The sequence below is a fragment of the Chiroxiphia lanceolata genome, chromosome 5 (genome assembly GCF_009829145.1).
Source record: "Chiroxiphia lanceolata isolate bChiLan1 chromosome 5, bChiLan1.pri, whole genome shotgun sequence".
NCBI classification, from domain to species: Eukaryota; Metazoa; Chordata; class Aves; order Passeriformes; family Pipridae; genus Chiroxiphia; species Chiroxiphia lanceolata.
In genome coordinates this window covers 37,862,782-37,876,656 of record NC_045641.1, presented here as the reverse complement: position 1 = coordinate 37,876,656, position 13,875 = coordinate 37,862,782, and the positions used below count along the sequence as shown (strand labels likewise).

The 13,875-nt window shown below is 39.1% G+C and overlaps 1 protein-coding gene across 1 annotated transcript in view; it reads left to right on the top strand.

The window, feature by feature from the left end:
* Positions 1–5,302, top strand: part of KCNC2 (potassium voltage-gated channel subfamily C member 2) — a 252,934-nt gene extending 247,632 nt beyond the window's left edge. The window contains exon 5 of the mRNA XM_032688011.1: positions 5,256–5,302. Coding sequence (XP_032543902.1) covers positions 5,256–5,275 — 20 coding nt within the window. The 3' untranslated portion in view covers positions 5,276–5,302. The remainder of the gene's footprint in view (positions 1–5,255) is intronic.
* Positions 5,303–13,875: the final 8,573 nt, after the last annotated feature.

The window sequence follows — 13,875 nt, the reverse complement described above, 5'->3', positions numbered from 1 at the left end:
ATATAGAAATTCACCAGAACACGCACATGGTATGTATTTGAGAAAATACTTATAGAACGGAAAAACTGTGAACAGATTCTTCTGCATCTGTGTTTATACCGAAGTGCAGTAAATAAATGCAGGATACATTAATTCAAATATGCCAGTTTGGCAGCATGCAGCATGTAGAGCACTAGTATTAAATCAAGTTTAGCTGATATCATAAGGAGTCAGTCACTGCGGAAAGTTGTCAAAACAGAAGGGTAATTAAAGAGATTTATAGGTCTGATTTCTAATAAGGTCAAATGGTAAGATAGAGAAGGGACAACTTTACTAAGAAGTAGGTTATAAAATGCTAACTTAATTCCTCTGCTGACTTTGAGAATCTTGGATGTAAAGATCAGAAAATCCTGTTTCAAAGGGGAATAAAGAGCCCCTCTGATGTCAGTGCAAAGAATTCATGTTTCTTCAGACTCAGTGTCGTAAGTGTTTTGGGAACCAAGTGTATCAAGTTTGCCTGTGCTGAAAGGCAATATATGTTAGCTCTACCTCAGCACTTTGTGGCTACTCTCATTTTACTTTTGGCTGTACCAGTGCTGTACCAGGACTGACAAGCATTGACTTTTTTATCTATGAGAAGATTGTGCCCTACTGCAGCACTCTAAGTGAGGCAGGTTGAGCCAGCTTCTTGTATTCATTTTGCTATCTGTGCAGAGTACCATGCCAAAGCAGGGGTTAGCTCCTGCAGGTTTAAATATATCTTGGATATGTCTTCATTAGCAGTGGTCACAGTGACTAGAATTCATCCTTGACCAGACATTGACACCTGCATCTGAGCTAATCACTTGGTGCTCCCTAAGTTATTAGTCTTCTTTAAAGTCAGTGGAGAAAAATGGGCAGGTTTAGAGCAACATTTATCTTATGCTAAAGTAGGCACTGGAGATAGGTGAGATGAATCACATACTACTAGTGCCTCTTTCAGTCTGTCAATTAAAGCAGCCTAGGTGTGAGCATTGACCCTGGAGACTTCTTGAAGAAAATGTGATGAATCTTCCCTCCCAAGCTGCAGAATGAATGCGCTTAGAACGGAAGAGTGCCTCCCAAAATTTTGAAGTGAATAATCCTCTAACTGCTTTCAGGACCAGTGAAGGTCCTGCTGTGTTTGTATTAAGAAAGTTAGCTTTCCTCGTTGGGCAAAGCACAAGGTTGTCTGTCGGAATGTCTAACCCACAGTGCATCAAATGCACTGACATCAGGAATCCAGAAGGCATCACTAAAGATTAATGTTTTGCCAAGGTACAGAGCAGCTGAAGTCACACCGGCTCCCTTCAATTCCTCCAATCTCATCAACAGGCACAAAGGTGTAGAACAGTTTTGTATAGTCAGGTATAGGTTGTACAGAAAGAGGAAAGAATGATTGTGTCAGAGAGGAGCTTTGTGTTTAATTTTCTGTTACACACCTTTTTATACCTTTTTCTGAAGCATCTGCTACTTTCTGCTGCAGGAAAATGATCCCAGGCAAGACTAGGATGAGAAGAACTTTTAGTCCAATCTTAGCAGAACAGGACACATGGAATGTTGTCTGAGGAACAGTTTGCTAAAAAAAATTTGCTCCTTCTGAGCTCAGCTGTCTCTTCACCTCTCACCCTGATTTAGCTGATTGCTAAAGCTGAGCTAAGATTGCACACATATCAATGGGTCTGCATATTGGAATTTCATCTGCTTTCCTACTCCTGTGTAGGCTGAATCTTCTGAAGGATACTAATTCTTCACTGTTTCTCCTGGCTGTTGAGGTGTTGTCCTGTATGCATTTACCCCTGTTTGCTGCTAGGTATTTACAGGCAAACAAAAGAAATTACTATTCTAATTTCAACTAGTTAATCCACATGACCACCACACAAGAATTATCCCCATTTGGAAAGGGAGCTTGGGGAGTGTGTATAATAGGTAAAGCTCTGCACAAAATCTTTCTGTTTTCCATTTGACACTTTCATGAAAGATGTCTAAAGCAAAAATTGCACACAGCACAATGCTAGAAGAGAAAATACTTATTTGTGTGAAATGGACTTCTTTTCTAGGAAGATGTATATGTATATTTTTGAACTTAATTGTTTAGAGCAGAAGGAAACAAATTTCAGTGGAAATATCTTCATGTAAAAATATAAAGTAGAAAGGCAAGTTCCAAATCTTAGCAAATGAGAAATGCACTATCCAGTTTACAATTCTAGCTGTAAAAGACCAAAATTGAGTGAAGGCTTTCTAAAAACCATACACATTATGGCTTTACCTTCTCAGACAGCATTCCAAGTTAGAGTTATTCCTAATGTTTTGGGTAGTAGCTTTATCAAATGGTGTATTTTGGAGGTGTTATAACCAGCATTTTCTTTTTATGCAAAAATGCACAGGAAGACAAGTAAGAAACTGAGGCTTTGAATCAAGCCTGGTCTGAGATTAGGGCAATTCTTGGTGCTTAACCTCGCTCAGGGCAAAGACAATAAATAGCTATGAGAATTGCTTCTTAGTACTGAAAAATAACTCCCCACCGTATTTCTTTGTAGTGGGAAATATTTCTGGGTCTTTAAATCTGCTAAGTCTCTTTAGATTTCAGCTTTTGTGTCTTTAAAGGCTTCACTTTGATAAATTTTCAACAGTCTAATTCCTACCAAAATTTGCCAGATTTGCCATCACTCTCAGTTCAAGAGAGTGTGATGCTTTGTGGAAAAGTAGAGGAATTCCTGGTTGCTGTGGCTGAGTGAGGCTTCCTGGAGCGAGGCATCCCAAGACACGCTCCTCTAACTTCATGTTCAAACCCATGTGATCCTTCATGTTCAAACCCATGTGATCCTGCACTTGGTAAACCAGCATATCTGTCTCTCTGAAACTTTAATATTCTAATTTACCTCAGAGGAGTAATGCTGCCATTACTTAAGACAAATCTCCTTTTCCTGTTCCTCTCTCTCCTCTCTTTCTCCTACCTCTTCTCTCCCCAATATTGACCACTTTCCCAGCAGTCAGCTGCTCACAGGGCCTTGTAGCATCTGTTATCACTAGAAGGGTTTCCACGTGTTTGAAATTAATCTTTCTTTGAGAATTATTTACAGAACAGCTGAAAATATAGTTTGCATTCAGCAGACTAGTTTATATTCCTCCCATATTTTTTCAGCCTCTTCCCTCCATCCTTTGTTTCATACTCCCTCCATGATTTTGCAGTTAAAAAGGTAATGGAGCAAAACAGTCTTCACCAGGTTGTTTTTGAGCTGCCTGCTTTAAGTAGGCCAAGCTTGGGAGAACAGTAATCAAAAACACAAGCTGTATTTTTGTTGTTATTTTCATGAAATGGACAGGGAAAGTGCCTGTAAAATTCTGGTTTTCAGAACCAGTAATTTTCACAAGATTTTACATAAAAATGATGTGTCCTTGTCATACACAAATAAAAAATGACAGTGCTTCTCCAGAAAGAGCCACTTTTGTGTAATATCTACTTGTATTAATTAAAATGAAATAATTTGCAGTTATAAAAATCCAAGTTTGTTATATATATTTCTAGTAATTTATCCTAGAATGTTTTGATAATTTCTGGGAAAGGTCTGTATGTGTTCAAAGTCTTGCTATCATATCTCTAAATTCTGATCTGCTTCTGTGTATATAACCATATGCTCTCTGCCCTAGAGTAACAGAAGCAAATACCAGGTGGTGTCTCTTTTGTCAGCTGAACGTTTGGTGGCCTGCATTCCTCAACATCATTTAAGCCACAAAGACTTCTTACAGGGGATTTTCAAAAACCTTTAGACTGACTCTTATCCTCTTACATTCACAGCATGATATATGCCACAGGAACACAGTTCTGCAAATATGCTTCTAAAATTATTTGATTTTTTTTTTCCTCAGCTGTAAAACTGAATACCTTCATTACCACATGGCTACTTCTGCAAAGACAGTAATAAAGATTTCTTAAAAATAATCTAAAGGAGATTGCTATATACTAAAAAAAGCAATGTATTCAGTCTCTTTCATCTTAGCACTTTGATAGACAAAAGTGATTGATGGGTCACCTTGGGAAGCTAAGAAAATCACTTCCCCAAAAGTTTAAAGGTGCCATTTGAGATTTTACAGCTCTCTGAGATATCAGTTTTTACATTCAGATAATTTTAAAAAATTGTTAAAGGAATAACTGGTTCAAAATAAAACCTTTTTCTCTTATGGTTTGAGTCAGTGAACTGGTTCAGGAAACTTCAGAACTTTTCATGAGAAAAGTGGAAATCAACTTTGTATTTTAAATATATCAAAAAGTTATTCAGAATTTTGATATGTCAGTGAGCTCCAGGGGAGGGGGTCAATGAGCAGAGGGCAGCAAGGATGGGTTTAATGGTAATGAGTTTACCCTAGGTTTCTCTGTTCTTTTTCCTTTCACATCTTCTATATAAAGACCAGAAAGCCCCCAAATAAAATCATAATATTATGTAATAAGTGAGAATTCCTCCAAATGAGTGAGATATCAGTGAGAATTACTCCAAAAAGCCTAAGTTAAACTGTCATGTTGAAGTAGAAATTGAAATCTTTTTGAGGGAGTAAGCTTATTTTTCACTATATTAAATTAATAATTTCTTTTATTATTTTTTCCGATACAGAAAAATGTATTGAGTCTTGTTGACTTCATGTATTAAGCAGTGAACGACCCTAATTTTGTAACACGAGTTTATTTAAATTTCATTTGATTGCCTAACTGAAATAATTAAAGTGGATAGACGCTTTTATCTTTTCCTGAAGGGACTATTGTGGGTAATGTCCAGGATAGAACCAGAGGTGAAATGAAGGACTGGCCCTGAAGGCTAGTCACTGTATGACTGTATGAGGCTAGTCACTAGTCATGAGGACAAACACAGAGAGAAATTATTTTTTTTTTTTTTTGGTGGCATTCTCCAGTGGGGCTGAGCATGTACTGTCTGTGATATTGTGTTCTTAGGAGAGAAAAGTTACTTTTTTGTATGTCCCCACCAAGATAGAAACAAAAATTTTAGAGATGTTTATAAATTTCTGGTGGGGATAGATCACACTGCCCCCAAGGTAAGACCAGCTCTGTCTATAGTATGTGCTCTCCAGATTTTGACAGTGCAAAGAGATTCTATCACCTCGGTTCCATATACATATACATATACATATGGATACACATATACATATACATATAAAAATATACATTAAATGTTTGGAGAGCATTGTTTTTTATCAGTTCATTTGTTGGGGTTTTGTATTTGGTTTGTGTTCTTTTTTCCCTCCAGGAGAGATGTCCTTCACATGAAGGACTATTTTTTACATTTTTAATGAGGTCTTCAAGAGCTTCACTGCAGTACATGCAGTGTGTACCTAGCATAGGAACAGTGCAAACAGCACAGCCTGAAGTGGTGACTGGAGCTGGAAGTATTCAAGCTTACCCCCTGTTTCTTGCAGTATTTCCATGGCAACTGAATGCTATAAGAAGGTTCTCTCTAAATATATTGCTTTATATTTTTTCTCTGCTAGTTATCAATTACTATAAAAAATAGTCTGCTGTGATGTTTTGTTTATTTACACTTATGCACATAGTTTGTATTTATTTTGTTATTATTGGTAACATCAATTTTATTGGCTCAGATTACCAGAGAAGATAGAAAGGTAAATGATGAGTCACTGTGGCAAAAAAATAAAAGTAAACTTTGCCCATGAGAAAAAAAGTCAGGGTGAATATGTATATCAGTTAGTATCAGATGGAAATGTTTTTGTTCATGCGGATTTATTTTTCATGTCCAGTCAGCCATTTGCTGTTAACTGTCCTCTGTGATCCTAACTTAGCTTCTATTCAGAGACCACAAGATAAATCAGATGTGGCAGCGAGCTTCACCTTTCAGTGTTCTGTGCCACATGTGAGAGCCTGGATCCTTCCAGTCAGACAGCAAACACTGGTGATGTGAGCCAGAAATGACACATCAACTGAAGTTCAAGGAGTACCATTGAATTGTGCTCTTTATCTACTAAGAAAACAGCTCCACTGGTGTGACAAGTCTTAGCTAATGAACCACCACTGGCTAGCTGGGCAACATCCAGCCCTGCTGTCCTGATTCATGACACTTACTCAGCCATCAGACAACACCACGTGCTGAGGATGAAAATCATTTAATAAAAAGGAGAATGGATTGCAGCTGGAGTCCTGGTCTGCCATGTGAGGCAGCCAAACCTAACACAGGAGTGAGACATGGCTCCCCATTCTCTCATGTGCCACGTATGACTCAACTAGGCTGATATAAAGAGACTAGTTACAGGGCCCATCACCCACCTTTCTGGTTCATATCACTGAGTCTGGGATGCCAGTGACAAATTTCTTCCCTGCTTTATATGCAAAGGAGATGATGTACATGTGTCACCAAGGCAGGCTCCACTATCTGGGTTATCCAGCTGCTGAGTAATGATGTGGCACAGACAGGGAATTATGATACTACTAAGATCAGCAAACAACACCATTCGCCTGTCAGCTCAAAGACAAAAACTGTCCTTCTAGCACCGACAGGCAAATGGCAGCTGGAAAGAAAAGGTCCAAAATTTTATATTCTATTAAGGATAAGGAAATGGCATGAGAAATTTGGATAGCACTGCTCTGTGACTTGGTACTTTGGCCCAATTTTTGTTTGAAAAATTAGTTGGAAGTTTATCAGCTCTCTGCCAAAAAGGAAATATATATTCCACCGAAACTCTCTCTGTGTATAAATTGCCATGATTTTGAAAAATTCACATAGAACTGGAAAAGTAATGAAAAAAAAAGTAATGAAAAACTTCCATGTGATATGGCTCCTAGAAAGGACTAAAAAGCACCCTTTAATTTCATACTGCACACTGCATTTCTTAAGGATGGAACAAATGATAACAAACTATGTGGTAAAGATTTGGCTATGTGAAGATGATTAAAAGGTCCCCCAAATCTCTCCATGGCTTTCTTCAGCTTTGAGTGGGGCCTAGATATTTAGAGAATATAAACCCCCTATTGTTCACTATTACTTTTCTTTAAGACCCCTGGCATTCATTCTTCTTTTAGAGCATAAAACTATAATGTAGGTAAGATGATAAATCATCTTACCAAATAACTAATAGAATTTAGCTTTTCATTGTATGAATTATCTCCAGACTCAGAGATTGAACTGGTTTTTTTGAACTATTAGATAAATAAAATGGAACAACACTCCAGAGCAAAAATATCTTTAAAATACAGACTGGTTTGTGTATGATTTAAGAAAAAAGGCTTCAAAAAATTTTTCACACCCTTCAGTTGTGCTTGAAATTCTTAGGAGAAATTTTACCTGACCAAGATGTTGGAGCTATGCAGTAGTGTTCCTCAGGGGTTGATATTGGAACTAGCGCTGTTTAACAACTTTGTCAAGGACATGGACAGTGGGATTGAGTGCACAGTCAGCAAGTCTACCTACAACACCAAACTGTATGGTGTGGTTAACATAAGCAGAGGGAAGGAATGCCATCCAGAGGGACCTTGGCAGGCTTGAGCAGTGGGCCTCTGGGAACCTCATGAAGTTGAAAAAGGCCAAGTGCAAGGTCCTGCAGCTGGGTACAGGTACAAGCAATCACAAAGCATGGTACAGGCTGGGTGGAGGATGGATTGAGAGTAACCCTGAGGAGAAGGACTTTGGAGTGTTGGTGGAAAAGAGGCCAGACATGACCTGGCAATGTGCTCTCACAGTCCAGAAAGCCAATTTTATCCTGGGCTGCATCAAAAGAAACATGGTCAGCAGGTTAAGGGAAGTGATTCTGCCCCTCTATTCCGCTCTGCTGAGACCTCACTTTGAGTACTGTACTGCATCCAGCTCTGAGGTCCCCAACATAAGAAGGTCCTGGACCTACTGGATAGAGTCCAGAGGAGGCCTCAAAGCTGAATCAGAGGGTTGGAGCACACCTGTGAAGACAGGCTGAGAGAGTTGGGGTTGTTCAGCCTGAAGAAGCAAAGGCTCCAAGGAGACTTTATAGCAGTCTTCCAGTGCCTAAAACAGGACTACAAAAAGTTGGAGAAAGGCTATTTACAAGAACATGTAGTTATGGGACAAGGAGGATAGTTTTAGATAAAATATTAGGAAGAAATTCTTTACTATGAGGGTGGTGAGACACTGAAACAGGTTGCTGTAGCAAGACGTTTTGCTCTTGGAATGTGGTCAAACAACTCTTTCTCCTTGGCTTCATAAGGAGTTTTTAATCATAAACATAGTTCAGATACCTGACCTTTAGGTGCCCAACTGCATTGCTGTGCAATCAAGATCATAGCAATTGTTGAGCTGAGAGGCCAATTTCAAATTTAATCACTCCTGGGCTGTGATTAAAACTGGTTTATTTAGTTAATTTTTAAATATCATTATAATTTAGCACCAAAGACCATACATTTGTAAGTAAAGACTAACAGCATGATGTTTTTGCCTTTTCATTTAAATCATTACTAAAACTTCAGTTAATGAAATAATAACACAGCAAGATTTGTTGTAATTCAGCTGCAATAGAAGCAGCATGTGCAGTGTGACAGCTCCATTAAGAAGTGCCAAATTGAGTCATTATGATAATTACTACCATAAAATACTGACCACCCCCCATTTTAAAGGCAAGTTTAAAGTTATTTAGGTCAAACTAATAAAACACAGAAGTTGACTTCTGTCAAAACTTTGGCTACATTAGTCAGTATGTTTTTAAAGTATGTTGAACCCAAAAATGGGCATTTTCTGTCTTGGCTTTTCCCTCAAATGTAATTTAAATGTATTCATTAAGAGTTATTTGTCTTGCTTGGCAACGGTTCATCTGGAGTGACTTTGCTGCAAAAGTGGTTCTTTAACATTATTATTTAAAAAATCCCAATGATTAAATGTGGCCCTCAATGATCATACAGTATTGGTGGCATGAGGCTTTCAATAGGCACCACCAAATGGTCTTCTTCATCAATTGAGTCATTCTTCAGGGATTCTGTGGGGTTATGTAAGTTAAAATTTATTCAAAGTAGAATCAGAGTCTGCTTAAATGTCCAATGGTTCCTTATACCCCTTTTTTATTGGAAAAAACAAATCCAAAGATAATACGTTCTGTAAAGAAGTGTTGTGCCTGGTACAGGACCAAGGCGTGACAGCTCAGCCACCACCTAAAGTTTCATCTGTGCCCCCCAAAAAACACAGAATTGCTCATTTCAGCACACAGAGCTCTTTGGAGCAGTATTCACTCTAGGAAACCTGACTCCAACAAGACAGAAAGTATAGAGCCAGAAGTGACAAAACTTTCAGAAACAAAAGCATAGAATAGCATTTGCACAAACTGGGACCTAAGACAGGAAAATGAGAGACCAAGAGAGCCCTACAAAGGCAAAAGCAGGAAGGAAGGGGAGGATAAGGATCACTTGCTCACTGACAGTAAGGGAAGAATGAGGCATCAGGTGAGCTAACAGGGATCAAGTCCATTTTGGGACTACTCATGTTAACAATTTCTAAACGACCCCAAATATAGTGTCTTTATGGCTGCTTTTATCCTAACTTCCCCTAGAAAGGTTTGCCAGCAAATTCAGGCAGAATTAGAATCTGTCTCTCTAGGTGTTGATGAGTGTTAGTGTTTACACCATGAAGGTCATGTGAGAAGGAATAGGTTTGTGCTTATGGCCCATGCAAAGGAATTCCTGCCAGAGACCAAAATTGAAAGGAAAAACAATAGAATCCTAGCATTTTGGCAGGTTTTTTGATGGCATTCAAACTTCTGTATTGAATTTTTTTCTATCTCCCTTTTTTTTTCTGAAAAGAAATAGAATAAGGTATAATACGTGGGTCAGTAATTTATGATGTACATGGATACTTACAGTATAAGTAGGACTCGATGCTCCTTGTGCATGATATCAGAATTTGAATGTTACCTTAGTGTCTCCACTTTTGCAGCTACCAGTTCAGGCAGGGACAGGATTCATTTATTGTGGTAAAAGTAAAATATTGTTGTATTCATCCATTCTTTCTCCAGTTTTGCATGCTCCAGTTTGATCCTGGAAGCACTTCGAAATAAATTTCTGATTTGTAAATCATATTTAACCACTTCTGCAATATGTCTTGCACTGAGTTGAGGATCCTGTGGGAATTCTGCTCTCTCTCTGAAATTTTAGAGTTCAGAATAAAATGTACCTCTCTCTAACATAACAATTTTCAAACTGTCTCATTCCAGAGGTTCTGAAAAAGTGTAATTCTCTATCTTTCTTTTTCAACCTGAGAAGAACAGTAAGCATAAGTTGGCATTAACACAATGCACATTTTCAAATATTTACTACTTTTTTTTTTTTTTTTTAACTAAACCTTCTGAGTTCAATTAAGGCAAGGTTTGGAGTAGCTTCTTCTGCTCCTAAAAGCTAGAGGGAGGGAAAGCCTTGTCGTGTTATGGAATGTTTGCATTGTCAAGGTGGCAATTCAGAAGGGGATGGGAACATGACATCACAGGTTTTGTAAAAGCTCTGGCTGTCTTCATAAAAGTCAGAAACTATCCTGTGTTTTTGTCCTCAAAACGCTGATCACTCATGGTTATACTCTGTATTCTGTGTTTCAAAACCTAATCCCTGCATATTTGTGAAGGAGTGGAATTAACCTGACGTATTCAAGATAAACGTATACGGATTTAGCACTTGAAAGTAGTTTAAAGTCTAAAAACTCTCCTTAGTAAGAGCATTAATTTTTATTCTTATTCTTATTTTTATTCTTATCAATACTTGGCTCATTTCTGTGCATTCAAATTACAAATAAACATACAATGCGTTTTATATGCCTCCAAAGAATGTCTCTGCCTAGCAGGTCCGTCACATTACCAGAAGCCTTTCTTTCGCCTTTCAGGGCACTCCTCTTTTCCCCTTGTTACTGGCTCCAGCAGAGCCCGTCCCCTTGCCCTCCCTGAGCCTCACTGGCTCCCAGCTGCAGCGCGAGCTGTGCGGCATCGCCGGGACACAAACCCGGCACCGCGCTGCCACAGCCGCGATAACAAGGTGCCACCTTCTGATTGCTTCAGGATGTGCATCCCACGCTGAGAACTTCTGAAGTCCCCTGAACAGATGAATCACTGGCCAAATAATATTGTTTGCTCGCCTGGAAAAATTCATGGGACCTTCAGTGACAGGAGCATCTATATTCGGATAGTGAGGAAACCTCCTTTCTTCGAATGCAAGGCTGTTTGGAACTAATAAAATGACACAATTTTGAGTTATACTTAAAAATTTGCCTAGTACTTACAGGATCCTCAAGTTTCAGGAATATTTTCAAAGTTCTGTAGGAATTTATGGCTTTGTTATTTTTTCTGTATTATCCTAATTTTCCTTTTTAGCTTTTTTCCACTATAATTTCATCAAACAACCATAGTTCAATGATAAATCTGTAGCAACATTCTCTATAAAATGTGCTAAGATTTTACCTTCTGTGTGATCAGGACAAAGGTGAAGGAGGGATTCTTGCTAGACATCATTTCTGTTTCTCAAGTAGAAGTCATTATAGAAGTCGTTATATTGCCCCTGTTGGTAAGATCATTTCATATGAATTCAGCTTCTACCTCGAGCTTCTCTTGGATAAATCAATAAATATAAGAAAATTTTTGCATCAGAGACTGTAGGTGTGGGTAAGCATTTAAAACAAGCCATGCCTAAGGGCTTATTTGGAGCAAATTATATGGTGTTTTTTGAGTTACTGATATGTGCTAGAATTTGGTAAATTTTCAGATACATGGTGCTTACCTGAAAGTGATAATAGTACAAACCAAATATGCCAAATATAAGTATTCTTATGAAAAATTAACAGTCAGCTACAAACAAACACCACACACTTTTAAAAACATCCAGTGTTTCAAATTTATTTTTGAGAGAGTAGTTTCCATGCCTCATTCTTTTCAAAGGCTGTAATTTAAAATAACCTTGATGGGAAATTGCTGCTTTCTGTCCTTCTCCTGCTCTGAAAGAAGGAGGTTGCAGCTACATACAACTCTTGATGGCTGCTCCCCTGTGGGGCCTGTAGCAAGGGGCAGGCTGCATGGCTGATGTGGATTTGGGGTAACCCAACTTCGTCACCACGGGAGGAAAGTTGTTCAGCTCAGCAGCACTTGGCAATTTTCAGTGCCTTTCTTCACTTAGCAACAAAACAGTTGTCCTCCCTTGCCATTCCCAGAGTTTCTTGTCCTCTTGGCTCTCCGGTTTCTGATTTGTGGTTTGGTACTCTTGGCCATGTGAGGATTTAGGAGTGTGTGGTTCATGAGGTCTGGTCAATCCTGAAAACACCCTCTGCCTTCAGTTACCATCATCAAATATCTACAGAATCAGATCTGTTCATTTTTTTTTTCCCCTCAAGGTTATAGCTTGTGATATATGTGTACATTCCACTCTTTATTTGAGTTGATAGGCTCTTCTATAGAGTGCAGTGCCATGGGCTAATGTCTGTCCAAAGTGACATTTCTCTGTTTTCCAAAGAACCTTCAGACTCCTTTTGTGCATGCCAGCCACACAGAGCTCGCAGACAACCTCTCCGCTTATAGTTCTCTGCCTTGTTTACTGGTCTGTAAACAGACTGGTCTTTGTGAAGACCAAAAGCCCCAGCAAATAGATGTGCTCTATCCTGTGGCTGCTGGAAGTGTCCTGCTGTTCTCTTGTAAGAACATGCACCCCTCACAATGGAAAGCAATGTACCTTTTCAATTTATGTTCATCCCAAAGACATTGTTTGTGGAATTCCTAGTCTTTCATTTAATCAGTCAGCTCCCAAGTTCTTCCAGGTAAATAATCATATGTGAAGATACTGTTTCTGAAAGCAGGGAGCTGTGTGTAACACCATTCAGTGACCTCTAACAGTGCTTCCAGTAAGAGTCCTCCTGTCATTCTGTGCTTGCAGAGAAATTCTGTCTTTGTTACAAGTATAGAAATGCATTACTGTTGTATATAGCAATGTAGGTAGTACCAAATCCCTCTCAGTCTAGCTTTCTGGGTAAGCTTGGGTGCCCTAAGAATGCAAAGAACCTACTGGGAATTACTGTATACCAAAGCAGAGCAATTAATGGTTAAGGCTTTGTGTAAAAACAGAAACTTTTCTGCCAATACAAAGGGAAATAATTTTCTTCTTAGAAAAGCTGCCTTTGATAGTAAATCTAGTTCATGGTTCAGTAGCATCGGTGTGTCCAGTTCTAGACTCCTCAGTACAAGAGAGACATTGAGCACCCGGAGAGAGTCCAAACAAAAGGGCCAAAAAAAATCATTAAGAGACTGGAGCATCTCCCCTGTGAGGAAAGGCTGAGAGAACTGAGACAGATTGTTCAGTCTGGACATGAGAAGCTCAGGGGTATTTTATCAGTGTTTGCAAATGTCTGAAGGAAGGGTGCAAAAAGGATGGAGCCAGGCTCTTTTCAGTGGTGTCCAGTAACAAGAGGCAACTGGCACAAAATAAACTCAGTAGGTTTCTGTGGAGGATTGGCTGGCAGGACGGGGACATATGGATGTAGCTGGAGCTATGGATGAACTGTTGGAGTATAGAACACGGCCTGACTAGGCAGTGAGGAAATCTGAGGTAGCAAAGCTACAGTGTCTTTGTGCCTGCTACTTGGCTGGTAAACAGGAACAAAACAAAAGCAACTGAGAGCCACCTGTGTCAACATGGGAAGGGAGTGAGAGGTGGAATCAACATTTGAGCCAGAGCCAATGGTGAGCTCGGCTTTTACAATATGCATGAGTTAATTATGGGGCATATATTAAGCTTTTAGCACTTATCAATAAACGAAGTTTGCTGATTCTCACATTGAGCATCCCTCACTTCCCTCGTCGCGACAGGTTTCCTCTGAACGTCGGGAATCATTGTTTACTGTGAGGGTGACAGAGCACTAGGACAGGTTGTTCAGAGATTGTGGC